General features: G+C 42.6%; 1 protein-coding gene across 1 annotated transcript in view; it reads right to left on the bottom strand.

The window, feature by feature from the left end:
- Window positions 1-6,532: 6,532 nt before the first annotated feature.
- Window positions 6,533-20,703, bottom strand: part of LOC144586395 (uncharacterized) — a 593,808-nt gene continuing 579,637 nt past the window's right edge. Inside the window, exon 2 of the mRNA XM_078384669.1 lies at window positions 6,533-9,994. Within this exon, the coding sequence (XP_078240795.1) occupies window positions 6,533-9,499 (2,967 nt within the window). The 5' untranslated portion in view covers window positions 9,500-9,994. The remainder of the gene's footprint in view (window positions 9,995-20,703) is intronic.

Genomic DNA, 20,703 nt, shown 5'->3' with positions numbered 1-20,703 from the left:
TCACAGGTTTATTAATCATCAGTCTCAATCTTCTATTTGTTATACAGTTCTTATTCACTCTTCACTCTAATGACACCTCAGATCTCCCAAATACCACACTCTATCTCTCCACTCTCCCTCTCTTCTTTCTCTCACTAACTGACTCACTGACTCTCTCTGACTCTGACTCATTATTACATATCTCTCGGCTCCGCCTCTCAGCAACATTAGCCTGCAACATGAATATGCATGACTGCTTAACATAAGGGTGAACGCTACAGCATCACTTATTATCTTTGTATTATCTGGACATTTCCTGCCACCTTCTTATCACTTCTATCACCTTTAGTAAGTAGCTGCCCAAAATACCTAAATGAAGTTGTAGCTGTGTCACACATCTCCAATTGGCCATTTAAAGCAGGGATCAGGGAACTTTTTTATCTTTTACCCCCCCCCCCAATTTATATACACCAACATTACCCCATCCCCTCCCAGCACCGCCCCTCCACTCTCACCGTCTGTGGCTGATCCCCCCTCCCCACCTCTGTACTCACCCGGGACCTGTGGCTGCCGCCCGAGCAGCCAGTCTGGAGCTGCCACACCACCGGGAAAGTGTGTCCTTGGCGAAGGGAGCCAGGCACTGCAGGGTTGGCAGGTCCACCTGCCATGAGCTCAGGTGAGGCAGGACAGGAAGGCAGCCTCCTCACCAGCGCTCTCTCTGATGGAATGCCCGCCTACACACAGTATTGTCGGAAATAAAATGCCTGGGTCTAATGAGGAGGGTCATGCTGCTGCAACCGTCCTCATTACTCCCAGGATTTTCATTTTAACCCCATTTGGGGTAATTTACCCCTGTTCCCTGACCGCTGATCTAAAGCAATGGGGCTAAAGCTACCCTATTTATAATAGTTAAAAGTAATCAGGCAGGCCATGTTTTGTGAATACCTTCGTACTTTTACTTCTTATACTTCTTTATATTTCTGTAGTTTGTGACTTACGGTACAGTACCTGTGGTTATTCCCTAATGTTCACACAATGAACATTCAGTAGTAATTTTTAAAAACTTCTTCAAATTCATTAAAGTCTCCTCAGCACTTGGTGAACCAAGTTAGGGCATTACTATATATGAAGTTTCTGTAAATGCCTAAATTTATTTGTTTTATTTCATTTAAAATATTTTTACTTTGCCTTTCTCCTTAAAAGGACCCTGGGGGATCTACAACATTAAAAGGCAGTCTTCAAGCTGTTGGCTAATCAGCAATCCAGATGCAAATTTCAAGATGTGGGAGGAAGGGGCCTGCATCACAGACTAACTTGTTTTGCCTGTTTACATGCTAACCTGTCAGAGGGATTTGTTGTTTCCCCGGGTTAAATAAGCTCAGCCCCTTGTCAGTCCCCTTTTTACCATGAGGTTTTCCATTTTGTGATCCAGATCCTTCTTCACCTTGCAAGGTGCTAGACCTCCAGGCAGGATCTCTGAACCCCAGAGATGCTCCTAGCCACGTGGGCTAAGAAAAGAAACTTTTGCCTTTACCATTTTCCTTCTGTATCAACCTGAAACCTGAAACCTACTGAGTGCCTATTCATGTGAGTTAAAAATACTAAAACCTTTTTTTTACACTTAAAGATTGCCTCCTGAGTGTTGTTTATTTTAAAAGTGCTTGGCGCTTGTGAAGGTGGCAGGACTGATAGAACGGTGTCTCCTGATGATCTTAATACCTGAGCAGGCTCATAAAGAAAGATGTGGTCCTTGAGATAGCTTGGGCCCAAGCCCTTTAGAGCTTTACAAATTAGAATCAGCACCTTGAATTCGGCCTGGAAACAGATCAGCAGCCCTGTTCTCTACTGTTCAAAGAAGTATTGGTAACAGTATCTGGTTTTTATGAAATTTCTGGTTAACTCACAGTGTTTTCACTATAGAAATATTTTGCACTCTGATTTGACTCATGGACATAATTGTGCCACAGGGACAAATGTATACAAGCAAAAGCCAAGCTCATCTTATTAGCATAAGAAATCTCTGCTAAATCATGGGATTCCTGGTACATCCAATAATTACTTTGCGAAGTAATGTACCCTGAAGCATTTTCTGAAAGACCATTTGGGATGAACGATACTCAGATTTCACAGATTCAGTAACATGCCTCTAGGCGTCATAAATAATACCAGCATTTATTGTTTGAAAGGACCTGACAGACTTAATTCTTTGTACAGTAGATAAGTTAATAAAGAACAAAGCTTGCCTTTTGGCTTATAATCTACTAAAATACCAATGGCACATGATTATAGAAATGCTGGAGGATTGTCTTAACTGGTGAAAGGAATGTCAGGACAGTTACACACTCACATGTTGCCTTAAGTAAGAACATTAAGGCAGTAATTCTATACATACAGTTATCAGAAGGTTAGGTCCCCTACTGAACTCAGTACGGTTTACTTCTCAGTTGTCATTCAGAGGTCTTCATTGTAGAAACAGGAAAAACTGTTGCATCAGGCTAACCTCCTATCTAATGTGCATTCTGTTCACAAAAGGGTCAAGCATTTCCTATGGGCAGCCCATAAGCAAAACATGAGTGTGTGAGCATCCTCACAATTCCAACAATTGATACAAAGAGGCCCACTCCCTCTCATACTGAAGCTGCTATGTGACCATCCTGACTTAACCTTTCTTGTTGTTACATCAGTGCAAGAAAGCCGGTCCTTTCCTTCAGGCAGCCCCTTGTTTTCGGCGGAAAATAAGTTGGACTGAGTCTGTGTAACGTTAATATTGGAACTTTTATTCATTTCCTCTCCCACCTGCACATCTTTAAAGGGATTTAACGGTTTCAAACTTGGCAACAGGCCATTTTCAATAACATTCAAACTTTGGTCAAACTCCCAGGGAGTTACAGGCGGCGGATCCCACAAGATCCCCGCGGCTCCTTCTGAGGAGGAGGGAGACTCCTCATGGCACAAATGGTCCCACAACACTTGTGTCGGTACCATCCTCTTTCGTCGGGACCTTCGTGCTCCTCAGCTGTCATCCAGGCTCGTTCGCGTTGGATCTCTAGTTCTCTGGGCGCCACAATCACATTCCACTCTTTTACTAATTTACGCAAGAAAGTCTCAGTCACAGTAGGCGGATCGGGTAACAAGCCACCTTCCTTTAAATGGGGAAAATCTCTTAACAACCCCTGGTAGCGAACCCTTTCAAAAGCTCTCTGTCTATCTTCCCTCTTCTTCCTCTCATAAGCCTCCACCACTGAACTGAACCACACCACCCCCTCCTCGTTCTTATACCCCCCTCCAACTGTCACTTCAGACTCCTCCCACTCTTCATCTGCCAAACACACTTCTATCTTCACCTCCCCCTCTTTCTCTTCTGTTTCCTTTCCCTTTTCTTCTTTACTTTCGCCACTATCTCGTTGACTCTTTATTTCATCCTCTTTTTCCACTTTTACTTCTGCGGACGGCACACTCTTATTCTCCACACCTTCACACGCCCCCCCCCGGAGGAGTGGGCCGTCCGCTTGTTGTCATCGCGCGCATCCCCTTCACCCTGTCGTGAAAAATAATCAGCATTAGCATGGTTACTTCCCTTTTTATATTTCACTTGGAATGCAAAAGGTTGTAAGCTCAAATACCATCGAGTCAACCGTGGGTTGGCGTCCTTCATTCTGTTTAACCATTGTAATGGGGCATGGTCGGTTACTAATATAAAAGGCATTCCTAATAAATAATATTTCAAAGTTGTAATGGCCCATTTAGCCGCTAAGGCCTCCTTTTCAATCGTTGCATACATCTGTTCTCTAGGTGTTAGTTTTTTACTTAAATACATAACAGGATATTCAATACCTTGTCTTTCTTGCGCCAAAACTGCTCCTATCCCTCTATCAGATGCATCTGTTTGCACAATAAATGGCAAGGAAAAATCAGGTGCATACCTCTTAGGTAATTCATTTAAAATCGACCGCAGCTTGTCAAAAGCTTCTTGTTCTTTCCTTCCCCAATTAATATACTTCTTTACCTTTTTCTTAGTGAGATCAGTTAAAGGGGCTGCAATTCCTGAAAAATTAGGCACGAATTGTCTATAATATCCTGCCAAACCCAAAAATTGTTGTACTTCTTTTTTGGTTTTAGGTATACGCCAATCCGATAATTTGTCAATCTTTTCTTCAGATGGTTGTATCTCTCCTTTACTCACTACGTGACCCAGAAACTTCACTTTCTCTTGAGCTATTTTACATTTAGAGGGGTTTACAGTGACTCCAGCTTTCCTTAATTCTCTCAATACTGACTTTATATGTCTTACATGTTCATCCCACGTGGGGCTGAAAATGAGAATGTCATCGATATATGCTCCCGCAAATCCTTCTACTGGTTCTAATACTGTGTCCATTAATCGTTGAAAAGTGGCTCCAGCCCCATGCAACCCGAATGGCATTTTTTGGAATTGAAATAACCCCTTAGGGGTCACAAAAGCTGTTTTTTCCTTATCCTCGGCCCTCAACGGAATCTGCCAGTAACCTTTAGTGAGATCTAATGAACTAAGATAAATAGCGCCCCCTAGTCTCTCTAATAGATCTTCTATGCGGGGCATGGGGTAAGCGTCAAATTTCGACACCTCATTTAATTTTCTGAAATCAATACATAACCGGATTTTTCCATCGGGTTTAGGCACTACCACAGGGTAACTTCTCCACAGGCTGTGTGAAGGTTCAATTATTCCTAACTTTAACATTTCTTCTACCTCTTTGTTGATTACTTCTTTCATGTGATACGGCCAGCTCCTACTTCCACTACGTATAACTACTCCTTCTTTGGTGTTAATACGGTGTTCGACTATTTGTGTTATACCTGGTTTGGGAGAAAATACATCTTTAAATTCTTGCTCAATTTGCCTTATTTGTCTCACTTGTTGAGAATTCAAACAATCCCTTAAAGGGATTTCTGACTGGTCTGTTCTATATTCTGAGGATTCAGGTCCTAAATCTTCTTCTACAGTTGTGTTCAAAATTATTCAACCCCCAATGCTGTAAAGGGGTTTAGGGACTATAGTGTACATTTGGAATTGTATTCAGAATGAAATCCTACAAGGACGTTTTAAAGAACCAAATGCAACTAAAATAACATCAATTGTTTATGTAATACAGTAGTAAATGTTTCTTTTGTGGTTTCTTCATTGCCACAATTATTCAACCCCTTAAAGACTACCACTCTGAAGAAGAGAGGTTCATTCAGGTGTTTTCGATCAGGTATTGAAAACACCTGTGGATGTCACCGAGCACCAATCAAGCATAATAAGCACCAATTAGGCAGCTTTAAAAGGACTGTGATACTCAGCTCCTTCTAGACATTTACTGGTGTGGTTACAAACATGGTGAAGTCAAGAGAATGGTCCAGGAAGACAAGAGAAGAGGTGATTTGTCTTCACAGGAAGGGCAATGGCTATAAGAAGATTGCAAAGAAGTTAAACATACCAAGAGACACCATAGGAAGCATCACTCGCAAATTCAAGGCAAAGGGCACTGTTGAAATGCTACCTGGTCGTGGAAGAAAGAAGATGCTGACTTCGACTGCTGTGCGCTACCTAAAGCGTAGAGTGGTGAAAAGTCCCTGTGTGACTGCTGAGGAACTGAAAAAAGATTTGTCAGATGTGGGTATAGATGTTTCAGCTCAGACAATAAGGCGCACACTGCGTAATGAAGGTCTCCATGCCAGAACCCCCAGGCTGTCTCCCAAGAATAAGAAGAGTCGACTGCAGTATGCCAAAAGTCATGTGGGCAAACCACAAAAGTTGTGGGATAGTGTTCTGTGGACTGATGAAACAAAATTAGAACTGTTTGGGCCCATGGATCAACGCTATGTTTGGAGGAGGAAGAACAAGGCATATGACGAAAAGAACACCTTGCCTACTGTGAAGCATGGCGGAGGGTCAATAATGCTTTGGGGCTGTTTTGCTTCTGCAGGTACAGGGAAGCTTCAGCGTGTACAAGGTACCATGAATTCTCTTCAGTACCAGGAGATATTGGATGAAAATGTGATGCAGTCCGTCACACACCTGAGGCTTGGGAGACGTTGGACCTTTCAACAGGACAATGATCCCAAGCATACCTCCAAGTCCACTAGAGCATGGTTGCAGAGGAAAGGCTGGAACATTTTGGAGTGGCCATCGCAGTCACCAGACTTAAATCCGATTGAGAACCTCTGGTGGGACTTAAAGAAAGCAGTTGCTGTGCGCAAGCCTAAGAATTTGACTGAACTGGAGGCTTTTGCCCATGAAGAATGGGCGAAGATACCCGTAGATCGCTGCAAGACACTTGTGTCAAGCTATGCTTCACGTTTAAAAGCTGTTATAACTGTAAAAGGATGTTGTACTAAGTACTAAGATTGAATGTCACTTGGGGGTTGAATAAAAACGAATAATGATGTGAGCACAAAAAAGACATTTGTGGTTATTTCATTATAAACTTAAGGTTATATTTCTCTGACCTACAAGTGCCTCTTTCATGTAAATGTAAGCAAGATGACTGAATGATCAAAATCAATGTCAAAATGGCCAAAACATTCAATTTCAGTGGGGGTTGAATAATTTTGAACACAACTGTATATCTTCAGCCCATAACGCCTCCCTTTCATGCCACTCTTTTAAAAGGTTCACATGATATATTCCTGTCTTCTTTTTCTTATCTGGAGTCTTAATTTCATAATCTACCTTTCCTACTTGTCTAATTACTTCGTATGGCCCTTGCCATCGTGCAAACAACTTGGCATTTTCGGCGGGTAATAATAACAACACTTTTTGACCAGTTTGGAATGATCTAGGTGAAACTCTTAAGTCATATCTCCTTTTCTGCCCGGCTTGTGCTTGTCCTAAATGTTCTTTTGATATTTCAGATACCTTTCTTAAATGTTCTCTCATCTCAAGGACATGTTTTACTGTGATTTGTGAGTTGTCTGACCCACTCTCCCATTTTTCTTTTATTAAATCCAAAATTCCTCGGGGGTTCCAACCATATATCATCTCAAATGGCGAAAAGCCAGTGGATGCTTGTGGTACTTCTCTAACTGCAAACATGAGAGGAGCCACTAATAAGTGCCATCTGCGAGGCTTTTCCATTACTAACTTCCGTAACATCCCTTTCAGGGTCTTATTGAATCGCTCCACCAATCCATTTGTTTGAGGATGATAGACGGAAGTATGTACTGGATCTACATCTAACAATTTCCACATTTCTTTCAATGTTAAACTCATAAAATTACTCCCTTGGTCTGTTAATATTTCTTTAGGGAAACCTAACCGAGTAAACACCTGCATTAGTTCTCTCGCGATTACTTTGGCTGTAGTTGACCTCAAAGGTACAGCTTCTGGATATCTTGTTGCATAATCAATTAACACTAAAATATGAGTGTGTCCTCCTGCGGACTTTGTAAGGGGTCCTACTATGTCAATTCCTATCCTATCAAAGGGATGATCTACAAGGGGCATGGGCACCAAAGGGGCTCCTGGTCTGGGTTTCGTTTGGGTCATTTGACATTCTTTACAAGTTCTGCAGAATTGTTGTATTTCCTTTTGCATTCCCGGCCACCAAAACCTCTGAGATATTCGAGCTATCATTTTTTCATTAGCCAAATGACCTGCAGTAGGAACGTCATGGGCTACCTTTAACACATCTTTTCTCCATTTCATTGGTACCACCAATTGTTTTTCACCTTCCCGATTCACATGGTATAATAACCCCTCTTCCAATTCAAATCCCTCCTGCCCCTGAACAATAGTCCCTGTAGGTTGTGCTTCCTTTAATACCTCTTGTAGCGTAGGATCATCCTGTTGCCACATCCTCGTTTGTTCCCTAGAAACTTCTTTTCCAAAATCAGTTTCGATTTGATTTAGCTTGCATTCTCCAACCAAACCCTCTTTACTATTTAACAATTCACTAGCCCCCTCCCAATCGCGTCCCAGCAGCATTTCCCTTGAAAGTCCCGGCGCTATCCCCACTTTCATTCTCCGGCAATCGTTCCCAATTTGTACATTAGCCCAGACCGTTGCATATTTTTTCGAATCACCATGGATACATCTCACTGACACTTCATCTGCTACTTCATTTCCTTCTAAATGACGCACCAAAGTTTTACTACATCCAGTATCTATTAATGCCCTTTTCTCTTGGCCGTTAACCAAAACCATCACCTCCCAACCTTCTCTTTCGGACCCCATCAATTTAACTGGTTCGTTATTTTGGCCTACCCAAGAACAATCCAGCCCGGGGCATTGCCGCCAAACATGGCCCGGGCGGCCACAGTCGAAACACACGGGCTTGCCATCTTTGCCCTCCTTCAATCCTGTGCCTGGCTCGAACAACCTCTGGTCGTATGTGATGGGACGGGTTGGCTTAGGCCGCATCGGCTCGAAGTTGGCGGGTCTGCCTCTGCCGATCGCTGAGAAGGACATCGGACCACGTGGTGTGTTGCTGCCTCCGGTCGCCATCTTGTCGGGTGGGCGTGCCTTGTCGGAGTTTCCGCCTGTGTACTCTTTACTTCCTTCTTCTGCCGCGCAATAATTCTCTATGAGGTGAATCGCCTCTTCTAACTTCTTCGGCCTATTTCTTTGAACCCAGCTCCTCATGTTGTTAGATAATGTAGAAATTAAATGTTTCATCACTACTGTCTCAATAATTTCGTCCTTTGTTTTATCTTCGGGTTTGATCCATCTAATCACGTTGGCTTTCATACGCTGGCTTATTGGGCGCGGATGCATCCCTGGTTTGAATTTCAACTCCCGGAACTTTTTTCTATAAGCTTCTTCAGTTAAGTTCAAAGTCTGTAAAATGGCGCCTTTTACTGTTTCATACTGTGCGGCTTCTTGAACAGACAATGTGTCAATCACTTCTTGTAATACTCCTGTTAAGCATGGAATCAAAATCAATGTCCACTGTTCTTTAGGCCACCCCGCTGCTGTGGCTACTCTTTCAAAAGTGTGTAAATAAGCCTCAGGGTCGTCTGTATTACTCATCTTCTGCATCCGTATGGGAGTTGGGTTGGCTACCCAGGGGTTCCTTGTCTCTTTCCACTCGCTCTTAACCCTTTCCTCTCCTGAATTCAACTGCCATAACTGCCTTGTTAATAAAGTTTGTTGCTCGGCTAAATTTTCTAATAATTTCGCTTGATGCTGTATAGTCCGACGTAACTCGCCTACCTCTTCATTCTCCGCCTTAGGGGCTGCCCCACGTTGGGCGCCACTGCAAGAAAGCCGGTCCTTTCCTTCAGGCAGCCCCTTGTTTTCGGCGGAAAATAAGTTGGACTGAGTCTGTGTAACGTTAATATTGGAACTTTTATTCATTTCCTCTCCCACCTGCACATCTTTAAAGGGATTTAACGGTTTCAAACTTGGCAACAGGCCATTTTCAATAACATTCAAACTTTGGTCAAACTCCCAGGGAGTTACAGGCGGTGGATCCCACAAGATCCCCGCGGCTCCTTCTGAGGAGGAGGGAGACTCCTCATGGCACAAATGGTCCCACAGCACTTGTGTCGGTACCATCCTCTTTCGTCGGGACCTTCGTGCTCCTCAGCTGTCATCCAGGCTCGTTCGCGTTGGATCTCTAGTTCTCTGGGCGCCACAATCACATTCCACTCTTTTACTAATTTACGCAAGAAAGTCTCAGTCACAGTAGGCGGATCGGGTAACAAGCCACCTTCCTTTAAATGGGGAAAATCTCTTAACAACCCCTGGTAGCGAACCCTTTCAAAAGCTCTCTGTCTATCTTCCCTCTTCTTCCTCTCATAAGCCTCCACCACTGAACTGAACCACACCACCCCCTCCTCGTTCTTATACCCCCCTCCAACTGTCACTTCAGACTCCTCCCACTCTTCATCTGCCAAACACACTTCTATCTTCACCTCCCCCTCTTTCTCTTCTGTTTCCTTTCCCTTTTCTTCTTTACTTTCGCCACTATCTCGTTGACTCTTTATTTCATCCTCTTTTTCCACTTTTACTTCTGCGGACGGCACACTCTTATTCTCCACACCTTCACATCTTGTTGTTACATCAGTTCTGAATATAGTGACCATATATTGATTACTGAAGGCAACTCACTTTTCCTGTTCTCTTACAGCAGCAGAAAGGAAGGGAAATTGAAAGAACAGTGGCAAGCCTTAAAGAAGCAGGGCTGAATCCTCTTCATCCTGTCAGGGCCATTGGCAAATCATGTCCCCTTTTGTGCAACTGGCCATGCATTGGTTCTAGAAGTGGGCACATATCCTCCAGCTGTGTGACTGCTCATGCAAAGGACAGCTTACTGAACAAAACAAAAACAAGCACTCACAGAAGCACAATTGCTTGAATGGGTGAGACTTTTCTTGAAGTCAGATTCTGGTCCTAATGGTTCTAACTAACCCAATATACATGTTGTTGCTGGGACCTGCTAGTAACATTTTAACACGTTTTGCTTTGAGCTAATTGGAAATAGAGCATTTAATGTACTCTTTCTATATTAGTAAACTCTTGATTAAAAAAACTGCTGCTGATAATGTTGAAAGTAGCTATGCAGTCATTATTATTCCACCCAAAATTTCAAAAAGAGACAAGTATAAATTAATATTTAAATTTCAGAAATAAACGTGGCCTTGGATTCCCTTGCCTCTGGCAAGGCACCTGGGAAGGATACCATCCCTGTTGAAGTGCTGAACTGGTGTAAAGAGATCATCACCACTCAATGTATGAAATCTTTTGTCTTTGCTGGAGGGAAGGTGGAGTACCACAGGACATGAAGGATGCAAACATTGTCACATTGGGCAACTGCAATAACTACCGTGGCATCTCCTCAGCATTGTAAGGAAGCTGCTTGCCCATGTTGTGCTGAAGAAGCTCCAGGTACTTGCAGACAGAGTCTATCCAGAATCAGTGTGGATTTCAAGCTAATAGGTCCACCATTGACATGGTATTTTCCCTCAGACAGTTGCAGAAGAAATGTAGGGAACAACGACAGCCAGTCTTTGTGACCTCTATAGATCTTACAAAGGCCTTTGATTTGGTTAGCAGGGACGACCTTTTTAAAATACTTCCCAAGATTTGATGTCCACCTTGACTCTTTAACATCATCATAAGGAAAAGAAGGGCACTGTACTTTTTGATGGCTCAACATCAGATCCCTTTGATATCCAAAGCAGAGTGAAACAGGGCTGTGTTTGGGATCTATTTTGCAGTCATGCTGAAGCACGCTTTTGGAACTGCAACATAAGGTGTCTATCTCCGAATTAGATCAGATGGAAAGTTCTTTAATCTCTCTAGATTGAGAGAGAAGACCAAAGTTCAGCTGAAATGCATGCAGGACTTCCTCTTCGCTGATGATGTGACTGTTGTTGCCCATTCTGCTGAAGACCTCCAACAACTCATGAATCATGCCCTCCTATGGGAAAGAATCCACACAACTCATTAATTGCTTTAGCAAGGCCTGCCAAGATTTTGGATTAACAATCAACCTGAGGAAAACACGGTCATGGGTCAGGGCATGGATTCACCTCCCTCTATTACGATCTTCACACAAGAATTGGAGGTAGTTCATGATTTCGTGTACCTCAGCTCAACGATCTCTGGCACTCTCTAGATGTCAAGCTGGATAAACACATTGGCAAAGCAGTTACCATGTTCTCTAGACTCGCAAAGAGAGTACGGCTTAATAAGTAGCTGATGGCATATACCAAGATCCAGGTCTATAGAGCCTGTGTCCTGAGTACACTCCTGTACTGCAGTGAATCCTGGACCCTTTGTGCACGGTAGGAGAGGAAGCTGAACACATTCTATATGCATTGTCTCCAATGCAATTTTGGTATCACCTGGCAGGACAAAGTTCCAAATAGAATAGTCCTAGAACGAGCTGGAATTTTTAGTATGTATACATTACTGAAACAGCAACATCTATGTTGGCTTGGGCATGTCGTGAGAATGGCTGATGGTTGGATTCCGAAAGATCTCCTGTACAGAGTCCTGATCTGTGCCTTTATTCAGGTTTGGACCAGTTCAGCGACCAGTGCATAAGTCCATTTTCATATATACAAACACAGAGATTCTTGGAAAAAATGCAAAGAGCCATTGCTTCAAGACTTCCAGCCAGGAAAATCTGTCGTTGCCTAGTGGTTATCACAAACAACCAAGTAGACCTCAGCACCAGATAGTCTAACTCGCAGGTGCACTGAAAGTACACAGACAGACAGACAGACAGACAGACAGACAGACAGACAGACAGACAGACACACACACACACACACACACACACACACAAATTAGAACATTAGGAGTAATTAAATTAAGGCTACAACACACATCCTGGCACTGCTACTGCAGTAGGAAGGCCATAATGTTCGGGATGGGGCTTAAAACAGGCAGCACTCCCCCACCTTCAACTTATCCCTTCACTGAGTGCTTATCAGCACACCTTCACTCTCCAATTTTCTCAATGAAAAAAATTTCAAAACTTCTCTTATGTATGTGCAGGGGTACTATTTTCCTATCTTTGGGGGGGGGAGCAAACTAAGAGGGAAAATGGGTTTTCCCATTAATTAGCCTAATGCCTGGGAATTCACTCGTTGGCCCCCTCATACAACTTAAAAGAGGACAGGAAAATTCTGTGCTTAGTCAATTAAGTTTCTGTTTTTACTGTTAAATGCTGCATTGAGTTCAGATTTTAAATATCTGTGTGCTAGTAAAGACATGGCTATGTAGTGTCATTTCCTCTATTCAAAAGATACTTTTTGAAATATTCTTACTTTTGCTGTTAAAATACATAAACATCTAAATGCTCAGGGCCTATCTTGCACAAGTAAGGTGTTTAAATTCTGAATATTTATTTTATTTTATTTACTTATTTATTTATTTACCCTGATAAATTCTGGATGTGCCCACTGTACCTAGTTGCAACCCTGATTTTCACCTCAGAAATCTTGGCTGGAGAAAGGAGGGAAGAAGCAAAGGTAAAATAATGGATGGTCATGAACTGAGGAGGATAATATGTGGAACCCCTGTAAAATTCAGTGAATGAAGCGAGACAATGGTGAGATAAAAGCCTTGTGTGAAGTCACTCCAAGTGTTTTGCAACAGATCTTAGAACCCCTGGTGTCTTTTCTTTGTTGGAAATTGATATACTGGGGTTTACTGATTAGGAAGGGAGATTATATGAAACAATAGAGACAGATGTAGTTTAGTTTAGCCTTGTTAGAGTACGATTGGGACACAGTATCTGGGTTCTCCTCAAGGCTTCGTGAACTGTAGCACAAACCACAACTACTTCCCGACAGGAGTGGAATTTTTACAGCATATGTTGCCTTACTTTTTATCAGGATTAATCTACGAAGAAAGATTATATCGGTCACCTCACAGGCTCCTCCTCATAGACTTTGTCATAAAGTCCACATTGTCTTCTTTGCTTTGTCCAAAACCTTTGTTTTCTTTCCCAGGGTCCTTGTGTCTTCAACAAGCAGCCACCCTGATGACCACACATTGTGATTATTCAGAACCTTTTATTTGTTGAACTGATTTTGAGCCAAGGCCTTGTTTTTGCAGGTGATAGCTGAAGCCGTCTACAGAATTCTACAAGAATAAATAATGAGAGAGATCCAGTACCAGTAAAGGTACATGCAGTAGAACTCTACCCAACGTGGTACTCTCTAGATGTGTCAAATGAGAAAAAAATGTTTGTGATGGCCAGGTTTTATAGGAATTCTAGCGTAATATAACTGGAAGCCACCAAGTTGGGGGAAACCAGTGAAGCAAAAGGGAATAGATAACCATTCTGGGCAGGAGAATCCTTTTGTCATAGATAAATGGATAATCCTCTCATTTGCTGGGGGTTGAGGTGGTATGTGTGTGTAAATGTACACACATGCTGGTGGCAGGGTTTCAGCTGTCATGGTGGCAGGGTTTCAGCAGTAATAAGGGGCTGTTTTTGTTCTTTTTCCAAACTAAATAACTTTGAAACAGTGCAGGGAGAATGGGTTAAAACCTCAGAATCCCTGCCAACCTCTGCCTTCTGGCTCAGTCTCTTTGCCTTAGCCAAAGGATAGCACAAAAAGCATCTCAGATTATGTGTTTATTTATGTTTCTTATTACAAGAGCACAAGAGAGGGTTGAACGTGCTATTAAAATTTCCCCCTCCAAGTATGACAGACCTGTGATTTATGACTTAGATTGAGATATTAGGTATCTATCTGGCACTCACCATCAAAGGGTCCATGAGAATGGTTGTGGGTCTCCTCCATTCAACCCCATCTAGAATGTGTGTTTGTTCTTCCACAAGGGGCAAAAGCTTCAGCATAGACCCTGTGGTTTGCAAGCACACGTCTACAGTTGACCCTCTGGCATTTCTTGATAGAGTGAGGAAAATATTCCTACTTGGACCTTGCGAGTGACTATGCCTGAGCTATATAGGCTATTGGAATACGGCAACTTCTCATGTTCACCAGCAACCCTGGGGAGAAAGTTATCTGGAGCCAAAGGTTTTACAAGTAGATGCATCAGTGAAAGTTATATGTTTGGGAATGTTTTAGGGTAGGGACACAAGGCTTGCTCTCTACTTTAGCTCCATGCGTGTGCAAACAAATGCCTATGTAGAGCTATCATTGACACGGTCTGAACCTCATTTATAACCTTGCTCTTGTATTACGGCCAGTGGAGGGGGGGGAGAATAAACCTGTGAGAGCAAGAATGGTTGCCCAGTGCATTGAAATATAAAGTAGGCAGGGCATCCTGTCATTTGTGGCAGACTAAGGCATCTGTCTTAGGTGGCAGATACAAAAGGTGGTCAGCAGTGGCATTGAGATGCTACAAAGACAGGTTCTGTGTCCCTGTTGGCTGCTCTGCATCCCTTAAATTAGCCTTCCACTATAAGATCCTGTGTAGGATAGCTTCCCTTCATCATTACTCATACTTAATTGCCTGTCTTGTTAGTGTCTTGTGTATTGTTTGTTTGTTTGTTTGTATGCTGCCCCATTAATGCAAAGCAGGAATATTCCCAGGTTCCAAATTTAGTCCCTATGTGGGAGGTCTGCACCATCCAGCCTAGGGAAAATACCTCCAAGCCTATCAGAGGGATCCCCAGGAGGAGAATCTCCATCTTGTCTTGGTTCAGCCTGAACCTGTTATCCCTGGTTCATTCCAACACCAAAGCCAGACATCACTCCAGCATTCAGACAGCATTCACTGCAGAGGCTGAAAAGGAGAGAGAGAGTTGGATATAACCAGTATACTGGTAAAATGGCACCCCAAATCTCCTGGTGACTTGCTCCAGTGGCTTAAGATAAGTATATGTTAAAGAATATTGAGGAGATGGACAACTCCTTGGGCACCACACAATTCATGGTACAAGGGACTGACAACTCATCCCCAAGCTGCTCTCTCTGGAAACAGCCCCCAAGGAAGGACTGGAGCCACCTCAGTGCCAGACTCCCAAGAACCTGTCCAAGAGGATGTGATCAACAGTATTAAAAGCCTCTGAGAGATCCAGAATAAACAACAGGATATGTCTTCCTCTGTTGGCCTCCCTTAATAGGTTATTGTGCAGTGCAACCAGTGCAGTCTATGTACCACACCAAATCCAGACTGGAATGTATCAAGGCAGTTCTCCTCTAAGTACATCTGAAGCTGCTCCACCACCACCTGCTTGATCACCTTGCCCATAAAAGTCTGTTGGCATTCAGTGTTGGAATGAAGGCAAGAGAAATTGATTGGAAGTATTCACAAAGACCAGCAGTTCACACTTGTGAAAGAGGGATCATTTCCCCGCTTATGATGGCTTTCTTTTTAAAAAAAATTTATTTGGAACTAGCATATTGCTACGCCAGTATTACAGATGGGAGAAAACTGATTGAACTGCAAGGCTTCCTGCACCTTGAAACTTTTGGTCCTGGCATCCATTACTTGACAAACAGCACAAGACACAATTTAATCCAATAGAGGTATTCACATACGCCAAAACAATTTAAAACGAAGCAAGCAACACACTTTTTCCTTTGAGACTGTTAAATTAACGTGGGGTGACACTCAGTAGGACCAAGACCAAACCAGTGAGTGAGACTTACTCCTCAGTAAACCCCAGTCTGATTGGGCTGCATTTTATACTAAATGCAGCTCAGCCCTTCACCTCATCAGTTGCAAGAAAGAAAGAAAAAGTCAGCTCCTGAATTCCCCATTTGTAAAAGGTGATAATGGATGCTCTTCCCACCAACTCTGCCTTCCTTGAAGAAAAGTCCCCCTGCTACTTTGAGAGGAAACTTATTTCGTTTTGGAGAGCAGTAGCCTGAGGTTCCTGTTTACTAGAAGTCAGTCTCATCTGATCTCAGGGCAAATATTGCCAAGTAAAATCTCACTACACCATTCCCCCCCCAACCCCAGTTGGACGATTGTTTAACAATGGAAATATGCAAGAACCGTATCTGTAGCATGTTTAATCTGAATTGAAGTCTTCTGTGGGACACGTCTTTGCTGGGACAGGACCTTAGCCTGAAGCTCTCAGGAGAGAATAAGGGAAGATCAGGGCAAAAGCTGCTTTCGACAACTTCCAAACAAGCCCGAGAGCCTTGAGATTACCACTGGGGAGGAGATATGCTGTTTGGATGTGAGGAACGTGCCGAATGGCATACTGCTTCTGCCCTCCTCTTGACTTCAAAGTGACCTATTTAGACCAGCCCGCACCAAAAGGACCAATATGGTCCCACCCACACTCCAGTTTACTACTGAAGATTCACTCTTTCCCCTATTTATATATGAATATGGTAGGACAGTAAAAAGAAACATATCTTGGCCCACATCACAACTGGTTTACTTTATAAACCATAGTCCTATTCAGCAGTGCTTTAAAATATGCAGAACCCACAGATGTTCAGGGGGGTATATTAGCCCACCCCTTTGTTGTCTCTGTAGCGAACAGCCCTGCCCTCACCTGTCCGTCACCGCTGAACAGTGGAGTAGGAGCCAATGAGAGGACAGAAGGTGGAACCAAGGGGGGAGGGGGCTGGTGTATGGAGTATGAAGAGAGATTCTGTAAGTGAGAGACAGTGTGAAACTTAAGAGTGAACTAAGAGTGTGAGAGAGATCTGTAAGAACGCTGAAAGGAACAGGGAGTTTATAGAGCTTTAAAGTTAAATTAGAATTGATTCTAATACAAGTGATTGGCAACCTGTGATTTACCTACTGTATATTAATCAGATGTTAACTTCCCTGATCTAATAAATGAGTTAAGTTTCAAAAGTACACACGTCTCCTTGAGTGAATGGTATTGAGGCAGCAATACCTGGTGGTAACGAAGTAAGAAGAAAGGCGAGAACCTTGTGAAAGCCTGGGAGAATAGGGGCTTCAAAGGAAATCACCACAGTCTCTAATCACAAAAATATAATTTTATGAAGAAATGGAGGCTCCTAAAGCTGGTTAACCTCTCCATGAGAGGTGCATACACACCACACACTTGGGGGAGGGGTCTCGTTCACATGGCAAGGCTGCTCAGCTATAGTGGCCTTTCTGCAATCAGTCACATTTTCACAACTAAATAGATCATAGAGGGGGTGGGCCAGCATATTGTATTCTTCAGTGTGCATGAGCTCCATACACCTTAAAACAAAAGTACGTGTACAGCATTTTCAACGTCCTTCCCAGTTAAGGACTCGCATGCCAAAAGAAATAAGGTATGAGGCTGTCTTGCTGGTTTTGTCAGTTTGTTTCTTCGAAGTGGCCTATGTAATACTGCTTTTTTCAATTTATGAAATGAAGAAGCTAATCAAAGCTTTCTTTTTTGCAATAAAAAACAAACACCCCATGGCTGTATTATTTCACAAGGAACATTTGCTAACTTCTCTGGGGTTATAGATATGGTGTGTAAGCAAAAGCTCTGTTCCAAGTTAGAATGTACAAATCAAAACAAAAACCACCAACCCAATATTTGGGCAAAAATCCTATTCTAAGTCAGGAATTAACTTAAAATGTTATAGGAACAACTTTATATAATAATGCTTTGTTAGTAAACGACCTGCATTATTTCCTTTGGATCCATGCTTATTATATACATTATTTTAACCCTGTGGTGGCTATTAAATCACAATATCCCCATGTCTCATGCCCCCATTTGTATCGGGCTTCATTTCATTTCATACATTTTGTTTAGCCTGTGACAGCCATGCATTTCTTGATAATTTGCCAGGAACACATTTCCACATTGGTGTTTGTTGCTTGTTTTTCTGTATACCACTGGTGTTCCCTCACACTGAAGAGCAGTTATTAGCCATTATTGCTTCACAAAGTGGCCATTTGTCATGAGCAGGAAAGACAGACTGTCCACTCATAGATTTGAGTGAACACCCGGAAATGTGAGCACATAAGAACATGTACGTATCTACACTTTCAAGAGATTAAATCAAAAGAGTTATCATAGTAGCTGATCCACAGAAGTAAGATTGCCATTGGTGGTTGGCCATGAATCACCAGGAGAGGCTTGGGTTTCAGTAGCTATTTGCGAAAGTGAATACAGTATTAGAAATGAAATCATGTCAATGGTATTTAGTTGCACATAATATGCAGACAGTATACCATCAGCATGGTGTCATCTTTGTAAATAAGTACTAAAGCCTATACCTCTTGTGGTGATTCATAGCATTCTACCAGTGATGGTCTAACCATTGTGTGTCAGGAGGAGTGATAACTCCCTTGATTTATTCTTCTGGAAGCATACAGAGGGCCACTTGAGCTATTGTCTGCCTATATTTGGTTGTGTTTGTAGTAATGCATGAGTGGGCCAATCTATCCCTTCTCCTTCATGGCAAAATACCATCTCAAGAAGCACCTGGGGTTGTTAATTTATACTTGCTCCTCAGAAGACAGGTTGCATACTGCCTCGGAGGCTCCTTTGGTCAGAAAGCTGGCTCAGAAATACTCAACAGCAAAAGAAAAACAAAACTGAAAGTATTGTATTAGCTTTAAAATGAGAAAATGAATTCCAATGTGAGGTTTTGCGGATTATAAACTACTTCTTAAGTGGACACAAATACTTCAAAAAAGCAAGATTTTGTTGCACTCTGATGGCATTAAGTGAGGAGGAATTAAAGAACCTCTTAATGAGGGTGAAAGAGGAGAGTGCAAAAAATGGTCTGAAATGCAACATCAAAAAAACAAAAACAAAACCTAAGATCATGGCCACTGGCCCCATAACCACCTGGCAAATAGAAGGGGAAGATTTGGAGGCAGTGACAGATTTTACCTTATTGGGCTCCATGATCACTGCAGATGGTGACAGCAGCCATTAAATTAAAAGACACCTGCTTCTTGGGAGGAAAGCGATGACAAACCTCGACAGCATCTTAAAAAGCAGGGACATCACCTTGCTGACAAAGGTCTGCATAGTCAAAGCTATGGTTTTAACAGTAGCGATGTATGGAAGTGAGAGCTGGACTATAAAGAAGGCTGACCGCTGAAGAATTGATACTTTTGAATTGTGGTGCTGGAGGAGGCTCTTGAGAGTCCCCTGGACTGCAAAGAGAACAAACCTATCCATTTTGAAGGAAATCAGACCCAAGAGCTCACTGGAAGGACAGATCCTGAAACTGCGGCTCCATGCAGGGAGGCTTCATGAGAATTTTTATTACCTATTTTTAACCTTTAATTTATTAAGCATGTCTAATGCTGTAAGTATGTGGATAATGTTTTTTCCGTGAAAATACTTGATTGATTTTAACCTGTGCAAGTATTTCACAGACAAAGAGAAAAAAAGTGATGTAGCTTATACAGAATCAATCAATTAAAAACCTAGCCTGTTTTTGAGATTTGTGTGCTAGGATACAAGAAAACTTACAGAAAATAAAAATTAGTCTTATAGGTGTTCTGTGACTTCTGGTTTCTCTTTTGTTACAATGGATTGACACAGCTACCTTGTTTTTGGTGTAGTCGTTTGTAAAGTATGGTTTCTGCTAGACTGTCAAATCTCAAAAACATGTCCCTTTCCCATCAGCTTGGACAATTATACACAATTTGTGTATAATTTTAATTAGGGTGCTGGAGGAGACTCTTGAGAGTTCCCTGGACTGCAAAGAGAACAAACCTATCAATTCTAAAGGAAATCAACCCCGAGTGCTCATTGGAAGGACAGATCCTGAAGCTGAGGCTCCAGTACTTTGGCCATCTCATGAGAAGAGAAGACTCCTTGGAAAAGACTTTGATGTTGGGAAAGTGTGAAGGCAAGAGGAGAAGAGGACGACAGAGGATGAGATGGTTGGACAGTGTCATCAAAGCTACCAACATGAATTTGACACAACTCTGGGAGGCAGTGGAAGATAGGAGGGCCTGGCGTGCTCTGGTCCATGGGGTCACGAAGAGTCGGACACGACTAAACGACTGAACAAACAAAAACACACAAATGCTAGCAGGATGGATACATCTGGAGTGATACTGTGGGCTTGTTTTTGTTTAGTCATTTGCTTTAAGGATATTGTGTTCTTTCGTATAGAACAACTGTCACTTCCTCAATTAGGAAAATACCTGTTGAGAAGGAGTAAATAACAGCTGCTCCTCCCAAACGTTCCATCATATCCCTTTCATTTCTGTCTCAACTGTGGCAATGTGTGTGTTTAGTCGTTTAGTCGTGTCCGACTCTTCGTGACCCCATGGACCAGAGCACGCCAGGCCCTCCTGTCTTCTACTGCCTCCCGGAGTTGTGTCAGGTTCATGTTGGTTGCTTCGCAGACACTGTCCAGCCATCTCATCCTCGGTCGTCC

Source organism: Pogona vitticeps, chromosome 1 (genome assembly GCF_051106095.1).
Source record: "Pogona vitticeps strain Pit_001003342236 chromosome 1, PviZW2.1, whole genome shotgun sequence".
In the NCBI taxonomy this organism is placed as follows: Eukaryota; Metazoa; Chordata; class Lepidosauria; order Squamata; family Agamidae; genus Pogona; species Pogona vitticeps.
Note: the sequence above shows the minus strand (reverse complement) of the source record. Positions and strands in the feature narration are given on the sequence as shown.